Here is a 19293-nt window from a genome sequence, read left to right on the forward strand (position 1 = left end):
TTCTGTATTTTTTGTGGATTTGTTGTTTTGTACTATGATTTCCTGTCCTGAATTGATTTAATAGAAGCAGAAATATATAAACCTTAATGGAAATTTAGAAGAGAAGTTAGGTCAGCCTGCCTGAGGGGGCATTCTGATTATTTTTGCATAAAAGGTTCCTCCACTCAGAGAATGCTGACTACCAATGGGTAGTGACATTTACAGATGATTGTTGAAAACTGTACATTTATTGACTGGGGGGAAGATGAAGTTCTACTGCTTGTTTGTTGTTGTTTTAAACTGTCTGAATTCCTTTTTGTGTATCAGAACTGCAGAGATAACACAGTTGGTGATTACTGCAGCGCTTGTGCTCCAGGCTACTATGGGAAAGTAATTGGATCTATCAATGACTGCTCTCTTTGTGCCTGTCCCAGAGCCAACCCTGTTAGGTAACCAGAACTTATTAAATCCAATGTACATTTTAGCATTCTGGATTTCTTGTGCTAGATGTCCCACCTCCTACTCCCCCCACACTATAAACAGTGAGAGTTAGATATCTTTACATGTCCTTAATTTTTAGACATTTGAAAGATACATGTATTAGTAAATGGAGCTTACATTCTGAGTTGTTCACAGATAGTGGTAACTTTGTGAGATTTTAAAATAAAAAGCATAACTGATAGATATGTCAAATTTTTCTCTAAAAGTAGAGCAGCCACACAGAATGTTTTATGAGGTAAGTTGCTCTGACATGTTTTATTTTCAAATGTGGGTGTCTCTCTTCATTCTAAAAAGAATGCTTTTGTATTTATAAATATTCAGCCATGTCCAGTCAATGCAGGAACTTTTCATGAGATCAGTCCTAGGGGAAGAACAAGTACTCTTTTGTTTGAAATTTTTACATCTGTTTGTTTGGTAGAGGAATAGTTACCTTCTTATTTTGAAATAAAAATTCTGTGCAGGCTGATTTTTCTCCAGAAGCCTGAAAACCATATTTGTTGTTTACTTTTGGATAATTGAATCAGAATAAGAGTGTGGCAAATCTGATGTTCTCATGCAAGTGCCAGTTAGATATATGCTATAACCATATCATACAGCATACATTTTTCATTGTCTTATCTTTTAAAAGGAAAGCCATAAGATGGTTTAGCATGTTATACAGTAATCGAGTCACATTGGGAAAGCAAAATTTTTAAGAAACAAATAATTTAAAGGACAAATTCTAGAGCACTGCATCAGATAGAGCAGAGGATGCTTTTGCTTACAATATTTAACCTGTGGCTGAAGGTGTTCTCTGTATGGTCTTCCATTTATGTGCTAGCAGGTATTTGTTTATCCTTCCTCCAGTTTTAGTCCCACTTGTGTCCTGAAAGGTGTTCAGGATTACCACTGTGATGCTTGTCTCCCAGGATACGAAGGACAGTACTGTGAAAGGTGAGTCACACATGATGTCCCCATTCATTCCCAACTCCTGATTGTGCTCAAAACAGATTATCCAGTGTTCATAAATAAATCTATGAACGAGTACTCAAGGACTTAGAGTGATATGTTAGTTACTGTTAAGAACCCAGTGATTAAAAAACCTATCAATAATTCTCAGAGATAAATATAACATCTAATTTCATTATGAATATCCTCTGATGTTCACTGTCCCATTCCTCCCTGTGTAGGTGCTCCCGTGGCTATTATGGTGACCCTCAGCTTCCTGGTGGCAGCTGCCATCCATGTCAGTGCAATCCAAGTGGCTCTGTTCATGTTAACTGTGATCGTGCAACTGGCCAGTGCCTCTGTAAGCCAGGTGTGACAGGACAGCTCTGTGAGGAGTGTGAGCTGAGACATCTTCTTGTGGAAGATGAGTGTGTTTGTAGGTGGCTTTTAAATTGTTTACTTTCCCAGGGGGCTTTGGTCTGTTCCAATGATATTTGTGTGCACGACTATTCCTTGAATGTTTTTATGATGTCAGGCACAATTCTTTTTATGAAAGGAAAGAAATCTTAACAACTTAGTGTCTCTGTAAAACAGGGGGGTTGGGCTAGATAATCTCCAGAGGTGCCTTCCAGCCTCAACCATTCTGTGAACACAGAGGTAACTACAGTAGAGATCATAAGATTAGACAAGCAGTTAATGCTTATGTGGTGGGTTAGCCCTTGGCTTATTATATATAATGGCTTATTTAGTGTTACAGACAAGTTTAAGGAAAGATAATTTCAATAATTTTTGTGCTGTCTGTAGCATAACTTTATTTGTTGAAAATGTTGAATTCCTATGTCATTGACCGTTTGGATGTGAGGTTGCTGTAGTAACACTTTTGGAGTTATCTTAGGTGTGTAGGCATTCTCCACCAATAATTAGTCATATTCCACCACCAATAATTTGTCACATAATTCCTTATGAAAGGAGGACAAGACACAGCAAGTACAGTAATCCACTTACACAATTAATTGTGATTTAGCACTCAGATTTTGCTTTGCATAAGTAAAAAGAAACCCAAGGAATAAATGGAATTACACCACTATGGGCTTGAATTTCCTGTCTTCTTAACCTGTTTGGGTGAGTGTCAGTGGCATCACCCTGGATTTATAGCAATATAGCTAAATAGGCTCAATAAGCTTATAATACAGCAAGCAGCTCAATGGCCAGCAGGTTCAATATGGCTCGAATGTGTGCTAACCTAAGGAGAGCATGTTTGGAACAGGTCCACTCTTGGGGTAGGTAGGGAAGGGTAATACTGTATACTCAAAATTATTGTAGTCAATCACTCTTAACTCAGAGGGTGAAGGCACATACTGTGTAAATCAAAACAAATTTCAGTATTTGGTAGCTTCTTTTTAATACTAATATTGCTTTCTTCTCTTAAAATGGTTTATTTAGCTTGTGATGACAACTGCACAGGAGTTTTGTTAAACAGTTTGGATAATCTCAACAAGGCCATACTTTCAATAAACCTCACTGATGTTGCCCATGCACCCTACGGGATATTGTCAGAGTTGGAGAATACAACAAAACATCTGAAGGTAAAATGAATGCACAAGTAGTAGAAATACCTAGTCACACTTTTAAAGCAAAACTTGCAGCTACTAGTGTGTCAGTAGTTTAACAGAAGCCCTCCTGAAGTTCATGGCTTGAATGTACATATGTGTAAGTGATACCAGATGAAGACCATTAGGTTAAGGTATAGAAATACACCTTAAGTTATTTACCTGCCTGTGTTTCTTTTCATTTGTTGTACTAGTATTTAAATAAATGGATTAATATATTTTTCAGTCATCACTGTGATTATTGAATGTGCTATATGTATGTGCTTCGCTTGGATTATGTGGATCCCTAAGACTGGCCCAGACCTACTGAAAACAAGGGGAATATTTTCAGCAGTGAAATAGAAACATCAGGCCAGGTCTTTTCCCTTTTGGTCCCTTTACTAAAGAGCTGCCAAGCCATAGATCTTGATGCTGTTCCCTGAGAGTCCTCAGGAGCAAGGGGTCTGGCATGCTGCTTCTCCATTAGCCAGGGTGCCTGAGATGCAGCAGTTTGCTTTTCTTTTGATTTTGTGGCAGTTCAAGTGCCTTACTCTGTCCTTACTCTCAGGACACAAAAGCAAAGCAGAACATTTTGGTGGTGGACACTTTCAGACTGCTTCTGACAAACTGTCCTTCCAGTTCCTCTCCCCCTTAAACAAAGAATGAAATACCGTATTATGTGGTTCTAGAGGGTCATTTATTGTTGCTGAGAATTAAGTTCATGTGGTCTCTGCACAAAGGCATAGATAAACAAAATTCTCCTTACTTCATGACCACTATATTGATAAGAGTCTTCTCAGCAATGTCAAGCAAGGCAAGATCTAAGACACAAGCAAAGCTATCTTCTTTGTATTCCACCATATCACAACAAAATCAAAATAAAGTGAGCCTTGTGCTGCTGAATTTGGCAAATTAAGAGTTTGAATTAAAATTTCCTCTGTTTAAGACGTAAGGCAGACTGAATTCCAATAAATGTACTTCAAAATGTTAATAATTACAATATCTGAAGGCAAACTTGATTAAATTACATATTCATACTTCAGCAAAGATACTCTTATACTTTAGTTTTAGTTGCTAACATTTTAGTTATGAAGTTTCAGTTATGCTTCCCTTTATGTCATAAGGCAAAAATGTACTAAATTATTGTCATACTTTAAAAGGATACAATTGACTTGCTTTCTGTAATTGTTTTGTGTTTGTATAGGAGCATCATCTTCTGGAACTATAAACATTATTCAATATGTAGCACTTTAATTACAAACAGTCAAAACTTATGTAAAAATAAAAGCAGTTTAAGTTTCTCATTTAGTACTTTCTTTTTATATTAAAATAAAATCAAAGTCAGCTGTCACTCTCTTGGAAGTGGGATTCTAAAAGTGATATGAAATCTTTTGTGACTATGATGTAATTTGTTTATGTAAGGCCACAATGTTCTTTAAACAACTTAATCTTGAGGGTAAATTGGTAGTCTTGTAATTTTTCTGTTTGGAAGCAGGTATTTCTCTCTTTCTGGCTAATCAAAGGTTACCTTCCCTTTTGCCTTGTACCAAAGTTACTGTAGCTGGAAGCCAGAAAATCCCCAAGTTTGTTTATGTGAATCACAGATCTTCCCTGAAGGGCTGTCCCCTGCACTGTACTCTGTCTTTGCCTCATGCTGGTCACTCAGGAACTCGAGTATTTCCTCTTTTCTGTTCATAATGTGTGGATCTTTCTATAATGAGAAAGTTATCCAATCAGACCATCTACTTCTCCTTGCTTCTGCATCTCTTGCCCATCTGAGGACTTCAGTAGTTCTGGTTTTATAGTTAAAGCCTCCTGCTTTACTCCTCCTGATGTACGTAGACATACTTGCTGTTCCATTCTGGGTTTTTGAACTGAGCTTTAAAGAAACCTTTCCATGCGCTATCCCAGGAGGCTCAAAAGCTTCAGCTTCTTCTCTTTCACTTGTGCTTTCCTCATCCTGAGGAAATGATACTGAAATTTCCATTTGACACAAGGCTGCTGGATAATCCTGTGTATTACCTCTTTAAAAAGTTGGGCAAAATGCTAGTTATTATGGTGTTTACAATGGTTTCTCTGCATCTTTAGAGAAGTGGCATTCTGTTGCAGGCCTTGACTGTATCAAATATGATACACTTGCAGACAATGGCCTATTTATAGCCATATAGAGCAGTTTTGAGGTGACCTTGAAGCCAAATACAGCTCATTATTCTCTCTTAGTGGTGAGAGGATCCTCAGGGCTGCTTGTGTTACCTTATTGTGTCTGGAGGGACAAAATCCTGAACTCCTGAGCGCAATGCACTGGGTTTTGACATGGAAAAATAGAGCTTTCCAAGGTCATCCTTACAGATATACCCTAGACTTAGCTGTTTTGTCAAGACCAGCTGTTAAAACAGTAGCAGCGGTGGGACTGGATGGAAACATTTAATTTGATGGGCCTTTGAACTTTGCAAAGTAGCTTATTTTAACAGCTCAAACAAACTGTGGTGAAACTGGTTTCTGTGGTGAAATTGAGAATCAGGAAAGCAGAAATTATGCTTTCTTCTTCTTAATTGAAAGTATGACATGGCTGGATCCAGAGATTTGTTTCCTTATTTAAAGAAATTACACACTTTATTGCATCAACTGTATGTATGTAGTTTATGTCATCTTATGTGCTTTGCTAATCAGTCCTTTAAAACATATAAATGTTCTCAATAGTGTGAGTAGTTATTGTCTTCCCAGAACTTTCCTGGACAGGCAGTGAAGTCCTTAAAATTACAATGTGTTGTTTCTTGTTTCTTATAGGGATCTATAGTTCCTAGAGAAAACCCAACTTACTCATTAGCTACAGCGAAAGAAAGTCTTCTCAGATTATCAGGAGGAATTGATCAACTGTATGAAGAGGTAGGTGCTGGCTTCTTTTTTCTTAGTCTTTCTGGAGAAGTACATGGCATGGTAAATAAATGCCAGAGAGTTGTTCAGAGATTATTTTAAATCTATAGAGTTCAATGAAAGACTCTAGTTCATTCCGTAGTCTTTCTGAGGAGAGGAGTTAATTACTCTGTGGAATTCTGTGAACTACAGTGTTTTATAATATTGTACAGGAGATTTTCCCAGTTTCTGTTTAAGTTTAGAAAGTTTTTTTACTGTGATCATTTAAGACCCTAAAACTGGATCGAGAGATACTTTCTTCTCACTGGTTATAAGATGTGGTGCTTAATCAAAATTATGTCATAGCTGAATATTCACCAAAAAGTCTTTGATAGTATTGTGTTTTAAATTATCTCATCAGAAAGAAATTTGTAGAAAATCCACATAAAAAGTAGGTAACATTTGTATTCTTTATTCAGTTTTAACACAAGGAAAATTGTAGGTAGAAAACTGACAATAGTACTTCAGCCATTAGATCTCATTTGCTAGCCATGTGCACCTATAATTTTCTGATCATGTATACCTACTCTAACTAGGTGTTTACACTAACAGTGTTGTTGTTGCTAACACCGATGTATTGAGAGGAGTTATTGTCTTACAATACATTAATTGTAGCTAAATAGATATATATATCTCTAATGTTTATTTTGTTAAAGAAAAATCTTTAGCAATTATGATCTTACTGATTATGAAAATATTTGGCAACACAATTCTTCACAATTCTTGCTTTGACCAACCTGGTCTAGTGGAAGTGTCCCTGCCCATGGCAGGGGGGTTGGAACTCGATGATCTTTAAGGTCCTTTCCAACCCAAACCATTCTGTGATTCTATGATTCACTGATATGAGAGGCTGGAACTTTGAATAGAATTAAGATACCTGCAAGCATGGAAGCGTCAGAGATTTATGAATCAGCTAGGTCTACCTTACAAAAAACGTTGTTTCCTCTCACAAAGTATTCTCAATATTGAGGAAAAAACTGTAAAAACTATAGACAAATGTCAAGAATTGATCAGTGTTTTAGGAGAACTGTCAAAGATTATCTCTGATTTTATTCTAGTCGTCTAGAATTTTGAAAAAAGCTTGGCAGCTTAACACAATGACTCAGGAAACCAGGAATAAAAGTCAAGAACTGACTGGATTTATTGACACAGTACATACAACAATCAAAGGTATCCTGCTTTTAAGATATTTCCACTTCTTTATAGAATTGAGAAGGGTATTTCCTTTTCAAGTCTTCAAGAACTATTTGCATAGTGCTGCAGTTTGCACAGGGGGTTCACATATATTCTTTTGTTAATATGACTAAATTGTTTACTCTTTTGCTCAGTACTTGCTGAAGTTGCTACATCACTAAATGAAACACTGGGCTTGGATCTCCCGCTGTCAAATGCTGCATCTCAGAGTTTGCAGGATGATATTTCTGCCCTATTGGATGCATTGCGCAAGAAAGATCTTCTTCAATGGCACCATAATGCTACCAATGTCCTAAAGTAAGCCTCTTCTACTGAAAACTTTTTTGTGTATGTCTATACTACACAATACTACTTCTTGAAGAGATATCTGGAGAAACATTGCACCATAACATGAGGCAGTGTGATGGATAACTTGCCCAGGTGGAGCTGTATGAACTCTGAATTTAGAGTTACATTATTTGAAGGTATTTGGGCATCCCACATGATGCCTATTCATTTGGACATGATACAAAATTCCATTGCAATAAGTGAAAGGACTCACTGGTTTGTTTGATTTAGTTCTGTCCCTAATACACACCTCCCTGTTGCTTTTGGCTAGGAGATGTAGAACTGTCTCAGTCAATTGCAAGCCCAGGACATGTCAGGTCTGTTGAAGGACGTGACGATACATTGTCACTGGAATATGTATCACATAGATTTGCAAATGAAACTAAGGCACTTGTTTCAGCATTCTGAGACACTGTTTAGGCTTGTATTCTGATGTCTTGATTTGTCCCCAGTTAAAGACTATTTTAAAATGATTTTTGTATTCATTATTTATTAGTGCTTATTGACAGCCTTGGCAATATAAAACACTGACTGTTCCAACAGTCAGCAAAATTTTTGTTCCAACTTCAGCAATAGTAAGCATTGCCCTAGTCCACCAAAAGCTGTGAGATTGTTAATGTTGGCTTCAAGGGACAAGGATATAGACCAGAGTGGAATATTTCTGAAAATGTAACTTTTTTTATTAAATACTTTGGATTAGGCAGGATAGTGTGTTTATGCTGGTAGCATATCTGATTTTGTTCAACAGACTCCTGTGTTTGTCCTTGTACTGAGTATTATACTAGTATAGAAGCTAAATGGACTAGAAATGTTCTATTTAGTCTTATATTTATTAGGAAATTCAAATTGTTTTTTTTGCACTTACAAAAATATCTCAAAATGTCCTGTTGCATAGTAACAGAATGTTCTGACTTTTGACATCAGCTTTTGAGCTGTTATATAAGGCATTTGTAAATTAACTTTTTGAATTATAGGCTTTGGTGAAATCTCTGAAAGTTCTCTGATAAGTGTCCTTTGACAGATCAAAGAAGAGCGTTCATAAGATTTATAAGATTGTTGCTCTGCAGAATTTATCATGCAATGCAGCTGTAAATTCAAAACTGATTTAAATAAGCATTATGACAATGGATTTTTCATGGAACAGAAGTTACGACATGGCTCACAGTGAAATGAGCTTGTGATGACATACTGTTAAGCAACACTCATAACAGAGGTCTCCGCACATTTGCCATGTAAGGCAGAGTTCCCAAATAATTTGAAAAATAACCTTTTTACTCTACACTGAAATAGAAGCCATTACTGTCTGTAAAACACTTTAATTTTTGTAATTTTTTTAAGGCTGTGGCTTCTGAGTGTAAGGACTCTGAATTATTAGTTTTAAGAAATACATGCAAATGCACATCTGCTATTAATCAGAAAAATTGAATGTGTTTTGCTGTACATAATTGTGAAATAAACTAGGTTTCTTTTGCTTTGGCTAAAGATCTATATGATTTGAAATCTGATTAAAAGGGACAAACAATTATGTAAAAGTATCATTACAGGAGCTGCAGTGTGTATGTGCAGAAACAAAGACAAAGAAAGGAATAAACTTTCAGGATCATTTTCAGCTCAGCTCCTTCAATACTGGAAAGTGTTCTAATGGAGATGCAAATATTCCCAAATAGAACAGCTAAAGTGATTAACAACTGACAAATTCAGGGATATTTGATATTTCCCAGCTAATGTCTGTAGTTTCAAAAGATAAGTGCAGAGTTTGCTCATTTCAGTGTCCATTTTAATAAGGCTATTTATTTTTATTTGATATTTTAAATATTGAGGACTCTTGGGTACATGTCTTTCAGTGCTGGTTACTTGTTTCTTTCTAGTATCAGTCCTCATAATTGATGTTCTGATCCTACATTCAAAATATGAATCACTACAGTCAAGACATAGGGTAGTTCCAGAGGGATGTTTCACAGAAGTTTCGATGTAGGGGATATCCCAAATAAGTCCAAGCAAACATGCCCTTTTCTCCTCTAGTCACCACCTACAAAGTTTATGAACTATATTCCTGCCCTCTCCCCGAGGTAGTCATCTTTTTGCGTGGTAAGATGAGTAACTAAGCTAGTGGGTATATATATTATTATAGAAAAAATTTGAAGACTTTTGCAAGAAGATGCATTTATATTCATTTCACATGACCCCAATTTCTCCTCAAGAAATCCATGCCTAAGTTTCTCCTTTGCCCTTTATGTATTTTTCTGATTCCTCTCTTTGTCAGAGCTGCAGAAAATTTGTTGATCCAGGTTCAGAAAGAATATCTTAAACCCCAGCAGGAGCTTGCTGAACTAAAAAAGGATGCAAGCCAGCTCTTGTCAAAGCACAACAGCAGACTGCAAGATGCCCAGGACCTGGTGAATAAGGCGCTTGCTGGCATCAATGAGACCAATCGCTTGTTTCCTCTTATCTCTAGCAACCTGGCAGAGTTAAATGTAAGACTGGACAATTGGTGTTGTTGCATTAGAAATATGAATTGTGAAATTGTGTTTAAAAGCTGCTTTTTAGAATTTAATAAATTTTTATATGTTTAAACATGTTGATATATGCAATATCTTAAAAACTCAAAGGAAACCAGACCCCTGTTTGAAAATCAAAAACCGATTATGTAATAAGTGAGCTCATCTGCACTAGCTGACTTTACTATAAAATACTTGATTTTTGCTATAGGACAAAAAGCTAAATATAAAGGAAGGTGAAGAAGTCTCGACCATGCTCCTTAAAGAAGGGAAGGTCCTAGTGAACATTGCTGCTGCTCTTGCCCAAGGTGTAAAGAACTCTACATCTGTAAGTTCTTAAGTTCTAACATCCTCTTGGACACTAGCAGTTGTATTTTGCTATTGAAAAAAAAGAGGAAACCATTTTGTTGTACAGAACCTGGAGGTCCACCAGGATGGGTTAGTCCTATGGAGCACCAAACTGCGGCACCATGTGGATGAACTGGTGATGCAGATGTCTGTGAGAGGAGTGCTTGACCTGGTATACAGGGCCGAGGACCATGCTGCCCAGTTCCAAAGACTTGCAGATGCACTAGAGAGGTAAGAAACTTGACAAATATGAAATTGAGAGAGATTTACAGTAGTGTCTGTCAGATTTCATTTAAGTAGGTAGTATTTTAATCCACTAAAGGATTCCCTCCTCAGAACAGAAGGTTTGGACTAGATGATCTCTAAAAGTCCCTTCCAACACAAACCATTCTGTGATCAGTTTTTATTCCCTATTTATTTCCCCATGCTTGATACTCTCATGAAAAGATAATTACTTGTTAATTCTCTATTTAGTGGCCTCTCTAAAGTAAGAAATGTGACTCTGAACACAACTGCCGATGTCTACACCCACTCCAGTGTTAAAAGTGTGATTGAAAGAACAGAGAGTTTGGCAGATGATGCATCTAGAGTTGTGAATGGCCCCTTGGATTTAGTAAGTATATTAGTATTAGTAAGTATATTAGTATTTTGATTAATGTCTTTACCTTTCTCATTTTGGAATATTTGTTCTAATTGTTTTTATGCTTGCTGAAATTTGAGTCTTCATGGAGAGATGTATGGCAGCCTGTCATACCAACTAGTATATACTGCATGCTGAATCTGTACTCCAAGGCAGTAAGGGTACCAGATTTCATGTTCTGTTTACCTTGCTTTTCTCTCTTCCACAGTACCATTTACCATTTCTTTTGTTTTTTTCATTTGGGGTTTGTTTTTTGGGTTTTTTTTGCTTGGTTGGGTTTTTTTTTGCTTGGTTGGGTTTTTTTTGGGGGGTTGTGGGGGTTTTTTTTTTTTTTTTTTGGGTTTTTTTTTTTTTGGTTTTTTTTTTTTTTTTTTTTTTACTGTTTAATGTGTGCTTAGCTGGACTGGACTTGATTCTGTGAGTGTTTATAGTGGTCATCTGACATGCATTCCTGTAGAACTGAAGTTCCCAAACCTCTGGTACTCACTTCCACCTTTGGAATTATTCAACCATCTCCTTATTTGACCTATCTCTCTTCCGTTTCTATTTAGATATTCCCAACCCCAACTATTTTGCTAAGTCAAGGACATTTCATAACCAAATGTATATTTGTGTCTCCTCTGCCACCCCTCTGCCTTGCAACATTATCAGGTTGTTATTGAAACAGTAAAAACAGACCTGACCAGTTACCAGTGTCTGACCTTGTTATTTTCACGTTATTCTACTTTCCCCCTTCTATCTCCTTCTGCTTTTCATGATTGTAAACCCAAGGAAGGAATGGGCTATGTTTTACAAGTGTCATGCACATTATGCCTGGAGAAACAAATATATGACAGTGCATTGGCGTGATACTGATCAAAATACTTGGCATTGTTTTCTGAGCTTGTGTGTTATTTTATAGCACTCTGTCTTATTAAAGTATTGTACAGCACGAATCCTTCAAGGTACTTTTCCAGGTTTTCCAGTTGGAGAAAGAACACTTCAAAGACTGTGATTTTGAGATATCTCACTTTAAAGTGCTCAGTGTTGGGAATTTTGACTTTAGGCCTGGAACTAGAATTACTGATGTTCCAAGAAGCAATACTGAATCAGTATCAGTGTTCAAACTAGAATTTGGTGGGTTTTGTTTCAGAGTCTTCTTTCTCATTTTATTAACTCACAAAGAGATTCAATGTCACATTCTTGGAAAAATAGTTACAGCTTGTATTTTTTGTAAATTGATGCTTAATAAGGTAATAAATAGAATATCTCATAAATAACAAGAATGTTGAGTAACTTGAAGTAGGCAACCACAGATACTTAAATGTTCTCAGTTGAATTTCTTTTTTTCATATGTGGCAACTGATGTCTGTGTTTTTCAGCCAGAGGAGTCTCTCAGTCTTCTTGGAAAAGAAACTCTACTGTTTAGTTCCAAACTTCAGAATGAAGCTAAAAACCTGAAGAAAAAAAGTGAAGGTCAGTTCTTTAGAGTTCACATTTCTGATTCTATTTCTTTTTCTATATCCTATTTAGTGTGTGGGTTTTTTTTTTTTTTTTTTTTAATGTGGGGCTTTTTTGTGTGGTGTTTTTTTTTTTTAGTTAGGATAAACTAAGGTCAAATACTGCATTAGACTATATATGTATTTTTCTACAATGAAGATTAATGTATTATGGAGTCATGTATTATTTTACTTTTTGAGGTAGTTTTTGTAACATGTAAAAAAATTGGCATTCACTGTACCTCATTTACCTTCAAGCAATGCTTTCTTTAAACAGCTGTTTTTCCAAGTGTTATGAGTTCTATCATTACGGATTGTGTAGTGGATGAACAACAAACATAATTCTTACAGAAATACATTCATCCAATTTTATCTAATAAATCATGGATTACACAAGTATAGAATCATAGAATCATAGAACATTTTGGGTTGGAAAGGACCTTAAAGATCATCAAGTTCCAACCCCCCTGCCATGGACAGGGACACCCTCCACTAGCCCAGGTTGCTCAAAGCCTCATCCAGCCTGGCCTTGAACACCTCCAGGGATGGGGCATCCACAACTTCCCTGGGCAACCTGTTCCAGTGTCTCACCACCCTCACAGTGAAAAATTTCTTCCTAACGTCCAATCTAAATCTACCCTCTTTCAGCTTATACCCGTTACCCCTTGTCCTCTCACTACACTCCCTGATAAAGAGTGCCTCCCCATCTCTCTTGTAGGCCCCCTTCAGGTACTGGAAGGCTGCTAGTAAGTCTCCTCAGAGCCTTCTTTTCTCCAGGCTGAACAACCCCAACTCCCTCAGCCTGTCCTTGTATGGGACATGCTCCAGCCCTCTGACCAATTTCGTGGCTCTCCTCTGGACTCTCTCCAACAGGTCCAGGTCTTTTTTTATGTTGGGGGCCCCACATCTGAACACAGTACTCCAGGTGGGGTCTTACGAGAGCAGAGTAGAGGGGGAGGATCACCTCCTTCGACCTGCTGCTAATGCTTCTTTTGATGCAGCCCAGGACAGGACTGGCTTTCTGGGCTGATACGTAGGATGATATATTTAAATTGTAATCAGTTCTACTTGTTCCTTCTACACAGCTGAAATACAGAAACAAGCTGAACTTTTTTGTCTCTACAAACTGCCTTCTGGCTCAGAGTCCCTCTATAAATTCCAAAATATTTTTGGTTGTTTTTGTTACTCTAAAGGTATCAGTAAGGCATTAGAGTCTGCACCATGGAAGTTCAGAAGAGCATTTTGAACACAGACTTTGTGTAGGAACAGAGACTGGTCCTAAGGGAAATTTTTCACAGAGATAAACTCTAACTATAAAATGGTCTTTGCTTTTAAAATAAATGTTTTTACAAATACATATACATTTTATGTAATTCAGATGGACAGAATACATACCCTTTCTGTTCCTTCTGTTTGTCATGGTTTAAATTCAGCTGGCATAAGCACCGCACAGCCACTCGTTCACCCTCCCCCTGGTAGAATGGGGGAGAGAATCAGAAAGAAAAAAGTGGGAAAACTTGTGGGTTGAGATAAAGACAGCTTAATAGTGAAAGCAAAAGCTGCAGATGAAAGCAAAGCAAAACAAAGAATTCATTCCCTGCTTCCCATGGACAGGCAGGTGTTAGCTATCTCCAGGAAAGCAGGGCTCTACCACACATAACACTTATGTGGGAAGACAAATGCCGTCACTCCAAATGTCTCCTCCCTTCCTTCTTCTTCCAGCTTTATATGCTGAGCAGACATCATATGGTGTGGGATATCCCTTTCGTCCATTGGGGTCAGCTGTCCCAGCTGTGTCCCCTCCCAACTGCTTGAGCACCCCCAGCCTACTCACTGGTGGGGTGGTGTGAGAAGCAGAAGAGGCCTTGGCTGTGTGTAAGCACTGCTCAGCAATAATGAAGGCACCTCTGTGTTATCAACACTGTTTCCAGCACAAACCCAAAACTAGCTAACTATGAAGAAAATTAACTCTATCCCAGCCAAAACCAGCACACTGTCTACATATTTTTATTTTTAGTTAGAGAAATCTGCAAACAGTTCATAAATAAAAGAAAGATACTTCTTTGTATGGCTCTTGTCAGAAATCACAAGAAGTGAAGAGCATCATAAAAATTATAAGGGTTCACAATCATTTACAGCTTTTTCCTAAGTTTCCACCAATTCAGTCTGATGGAATTGACGAAAACGGCTAATGTTGAATGGAACAGTGTCCACGGGAGCTTATCTGTGCATATTGCATTCATTTTGCATTCCTGTTTGTGAAACACTCTTTGTGTTGAAAAAAACCAAAAAAGGTCCATTGATGGAATAAGTGAATGCTTGTTATCCCTGTACATAGAGTTTGTGTGGGTTATATGGTATTTGTTTGTGCATAGAAAAATCACCGTTATTTCTTCCAACAGACCTTTTATTTGAATTGAGTGGGTTGAATAAAAAGGTAGAAAAGATTCAGGAAAGTACTAATAAAGTTGTCAACCAGCTTAATGATTCCCTGTTGACATTAAGAGCATTGCCTAATGGTAAGTGAAACATATATTGACATTTTCCTTATTACAGAACTGTCTAGTACAACCATAATAAAATCCTATTCCTTGTCTGTTTGCAGAGACCTAGCAATAAACTATACTGGAGACTCATTTAGCCTCTTGCCTTATCAGGAATGTTTCCCATTTTTTTTTAGTAAACCCATGAAACGTAACTAGGTTATCATATAAGGTTTGTAGTCTTATTCCTGTTTCACACTGCTCTAAATCAAGAGGGGCTCTGACAGCAATATAATTACACTGATGAGAAGAGAGTTAAATCCTAGAATATTTGATCCCACATGGAGAGAAACTTATATGTAGAACTGTGAGGTTTCGCTTTCTTTTGATAGCCTGTTTCAAAATTCTTTTTACTGCCCTGTGAATCTTATCATCTGCATCTAAATGTTTTCTTGTTGTAAATGTAAAAGAATTCTCTTTTTAAAATAATTCATTATTCTGGATAAAGGCAAGACCTGGAGATCATAGAAACTAATAGAGAAAATGTCTTTGAAGTTGTGAATAAGAAGGTCCAAAATACTTTACTAACCTTAATAATGTTGGAAATGAAGGCCTCCTGCCTGGGTTGTGGGGTTGTACTCTATGTCCAGATTAGAATGCTAAATCCAAAGCTTTAAAATATCCATTTTACTACTCAGGCTCTTAACTCACACTAAAGGGTGATGTTAGCAATAAAGTTACACTGGATATTAATTGCAGGATGCTATCTGACATAAAGCTACACACTGAAAATTAAGGCATTTTTAAAATCATAGGACAGTCCTCCTTAACTCACAGTTTAACATTGCTTGATTTCAGTTTTATTGTTACATTTCTTGAAGTCTTCTCTTTTTTTTTTTTTTTAATCTGGGCGGAGATTCATGGTGATGTTGCCCTCTGTATAGGGCATCGGTGGTGAAGAAGGATCCCTGAAGACCTAAATCAGGCTTTTTGTGACACCTGCAGCATCTTCCCACCGTTTCAGGCGCAGTGGGTGTAAGGGCCAAACTGAGATTGGGAGTGCTGCACTCAATCTATAAGTGATCATAGCCCAAATCAAAGGATGTAATAGACCTTCTGCCTCACCAGCTTTCTATAGAATTCAAAACATAAGTCTCAGATTGGTGACTGTGCGTGCCAAGACTTATTCAGGGAACTTAAACACTATGAGCCTGATGTATTAATATAATCTTCCTGTTGGGATAGGCAGACTTAAGTTCCCCATCACTGCAGTCTGTGTCTATGTTGTATTCAGAGCTGGTCATAAAAAATCATTTTTCCTAGAATTCAAAACTTGGATTAATCAAGGCTTTAATCAAAAGACATAAAAATCTAAACTAATGAGCCTTAATTAAAATTGCTATAAATTCTGTTATTTATATATGTGTTTAATATAATATACTTTATTATTTTATACTTCTGTGCGTGTATGAACAAACATAATTACATCTACAGCTATATTCAAATATGTATCACCAGCTTGGGAGCACTTACCATGTTTTTTGTTCAGGGCCATAGCTGGGGTCGTTTTTCAACTTAACAACTGGGCAAGAGGAGTTGCACCAGCCTCCTAGCACTCCAGTTTCACAGAAAGTAAACTTCCTGCTCTGTAAGCCATGACTCATTCAACAGTTAAAAGCAAAGTTAGATCACAGCAGGTATTGGATTGGACCTCCCCTCACAGACTGAAGAATACAAACAAACAAAAATATAACTTTGACTATGAAAGGAAAGTAACTGACAGTGTTTCTAGTGTTTTGACTATATTTGTAATTGTGTTGTTATGAAGCCAGGCATTTATTACTCTCAAGTATGTATGAAAGCTGTGAATTTTTTAACCTGGGAACTGTGTTTCAGATACAAGGAAATACATGATTGAGGTGAAAGAGCTGGCTGTGTCTGCAAACACCAGTGCTCTGGTGGGCTTAAGTCACTTTGGAGATTTCAGTCAAAAGCTGCTGAATACTTCTTCTACATTGTCTCAAGTTAATGACACATTGAGGAAAACCAGTGAACTCATAACTGATTCATCAAAAGCTGGTAAATTTGCTGCTCCATTGCTCTTTAGAAATGTCACTGCTTGCAGAAGCAGTGCTAATATTGAATTTTGATAGGAATTAAATATGAATCTGATGGACTGAAAATTTCTTCCTAGTTCAATAAAATGTGCTAACTTTTAAAAAGACCTCTAGAGGAATCACGTGGGATACCCTTAAGTATGCATGGTTACTTATGTTTAAAATCCCCAGAAGCAAAATGATCAGAAACAGGCACTTTGGCTGAGCATTTTAGTAATGGACAGTACATTTCTCTTTCAACCTGCCTCAACGTTTCATTTATGTTTTTCCAGCAATCACAGCTGAAAAACAAGTTAAAGAAGTCGAAGCACAAGCAAGTCTTTTATTGGATAGGCTGAAACCTTTGAAAATGCTAGAGGAGAACCTTAACAGAAACCTGTCTGAAATTAAAGAGCTCATCAGCCAGGCCCGCAAGCAGGCAGCATCTGTAAGTTCCGTCATCCCAGACTTAACTGGCTTCATTTTTGCTTTTAGTAGGAAAAATCTTTGAGATAAAGAGCTTAAAATTTAGTGTCAACTTACCTGGTTGCTCCGGGCTCTCACTGAGGTCCAAGAGCACTGACTGATGCTAAAAGTATATTGACAGGGCTGTTGGTACATTTCGTAGTTTTAGCTTCAAGTTGTTTGTTTTTTTTTTTTTTTTTTGCATTTGTGAGTGTGTCAGAACAGCAAGGCAGTAATTTATTTACTATTGCCTTTTGTTTCCTAGAAAAATAATGAAATACAATATGCCAGAAAGCAATCACAGAGAAATTTTGGTGAGAAAGAGACAAGTGAGGGGATGGTGCTGCCATTCGTTTTAGGACTAGATGTTAGTTTCTAAGCTTATTTTAGAGGTTGATGTGGGGTGCCTCTGTATAGCATCAAGTATCATTAGAAATTTTCTAACAAGAGTGTTGATTCTATAAGTAAATTTGCCATCTATGCCCTGCCATGACCATATGTTCTTTGCAAGAAGCTGCCATGTATCCAGAATACTTTAAGAAAAATAATATACTTGGTTTTAAATCTCTGACCCTCCCACTTAAAGACAATAAAAGTGAATCGACTGTACTATGGACCTCCTTAAACTGTGAGGGAAATATGAAAACGACTTTGTCCTCAGTAATTTTTGGTATGCTGTGGTTTTAATATGGGTATGTTATTGTAAGGTTTAGGGAGATTTTGTTTCAAAAAATGGAAGTCTTTCAGTTCTCTCTACAAATCTGCTTAATTATATGGTTACTGCTTCTCTCTCACAGTCTACTGAAACTAAATGAATCCACTGCAGAAAAGAGGGAGTAGTAGTTTCTGACACTTTTCTGAAGTGTCATCAACCACAGAGGTTCCCGGCAGGGTGAACAAAAGTATTAGCAAAATCTCCATTTCCAATTTCGAGAGTTTGTTCTGTTGTTTTGTAAACTGTTACTAGAGGAGAGAATCTTTATATATCTGTTTCCATATGAATACGCACACATGTGCTTTATGTATTTAGTTGCTACAGGTATATTCAATGAAGTTGATGAAGGTAAGGTTTTTCTGTTGTTGAAATAGGTTTTCTGTTTTTTACCAAGATCATTGGAGCTTGTCTGTATTTGACTTGCTTCGCTGTTCTATGAGTATACTGGACAGTATTCAAAGGAGTTAGTGGTATGACAACAGGAATATGAATTTCTCTACTTAATCTTAAAAAAGTTTAACTTGTAATATATTCACAAACGTATTTTTTGAATAATCATGTAAACTGTGTTGTAAAACTTTGAAATAACCAAAGTAAAAGTAAAGTCTGTGTTTTAATTTTTCTTTCTCTCAACATAGGCTAGAAATTGTTTCCTTCTCTTAAAAAAAAAAAAAAAAAGATTTTGAATTTCTGTATCTCTATTTTCTGATATTATTACAGTGGCTTTTACTGATATATGGGCTTCTGACCAAGATTTACTGTTATTCTCTGGGGTATTTGAAAAGTTTAATTCACTGACTTCAAATCTGAATGAGTGAATTATGACATTTAATTCTTTTCTATTTGTGAGTCTCTTTGTCAAGTGATACCTGGGAGATTGCCAAGATCTAACTCAGGTAGCAATACTTACATTGCATGAAAGTATCTCAACAAATGGTTTGCACTTGCTGATCAGAAGCTAAGTACATATTCCAGAAATACATACTGTGTACACCAAGACTTGTTCAGATTCCATTTTCTACTTCCTCCCCCCCCAGATTAAAGTTGCAGTATCAGCAGACAGAGATTGCATTCGTGCCTACCAACCCCACATTTCATCTACAAATTACAACACCTTAACACTCAATGTGAAAACTGCTG

At 36.9% G+C, this 19293-nt stretch overlaps 1 protein-coding gene across 1 annotated transcript in view; it reads left to right on the forward strand.

The window, feature by feature from the left end:
- LOC104464325 (laminin subunit alpha-1-like) overlaps positions 1-19293 on the forward strand; it is a gene marked incomplete at its 5' end in the record, with an annotated part of 72126 nt that overhangs the window by 33928 nt on the left and 18905 nt on the right. Inside the window, 16 exon segments of the mRNA XM_010076996.1 lie at positions 307-428; positions 1327-1413; positions 1650-1843; positions 2851-2993; positions 5784-5882; positions 6968-7079; positions 7238-7400; positions 9694-9904; positions 10140-10256; positions 10344-10507; positions 10751-10889; positions 12278-12371; positions 14797-14913; positions 16774-16956; positions 17267-17421; positions 19191-19293. The exon segment at positions 19191-19293 is cut by the window's right edge and continues 62 nt beyond it. Of these exon segments, the coding sequence (XP_010075298.1) occupies positions 307-428; positions 1327-1413; positions 1650-1843; positions 2851-2993; positions 5784-5882; positions 6968-7079; positions 7238-7400; positions 9694-9904; positions 10140-10256; positions 10344-10507; positions 10751-10889; positions 12278-12371; positions 14797-14913; positions 16774-16956; positions 17267-17421; positions 19191-19293 (2203 nt within the window).

Source organism: Pterocles gutturalis, unplaced genomic scaffold (genome assembly GCF_000699245.1).
Source record: "Pterocles gutturalis isolate BGI_N339 unplaced genomic scaffold, ASM69924v1 scaffold14073, whole genome shotgun sequence".
Taxonomy (NCBI): Eukaryota; Metazoa; Chordata; class Aves; order Pterocliformes; family Pteroclidae; genus Pterocles; species Pterocles gutturalis.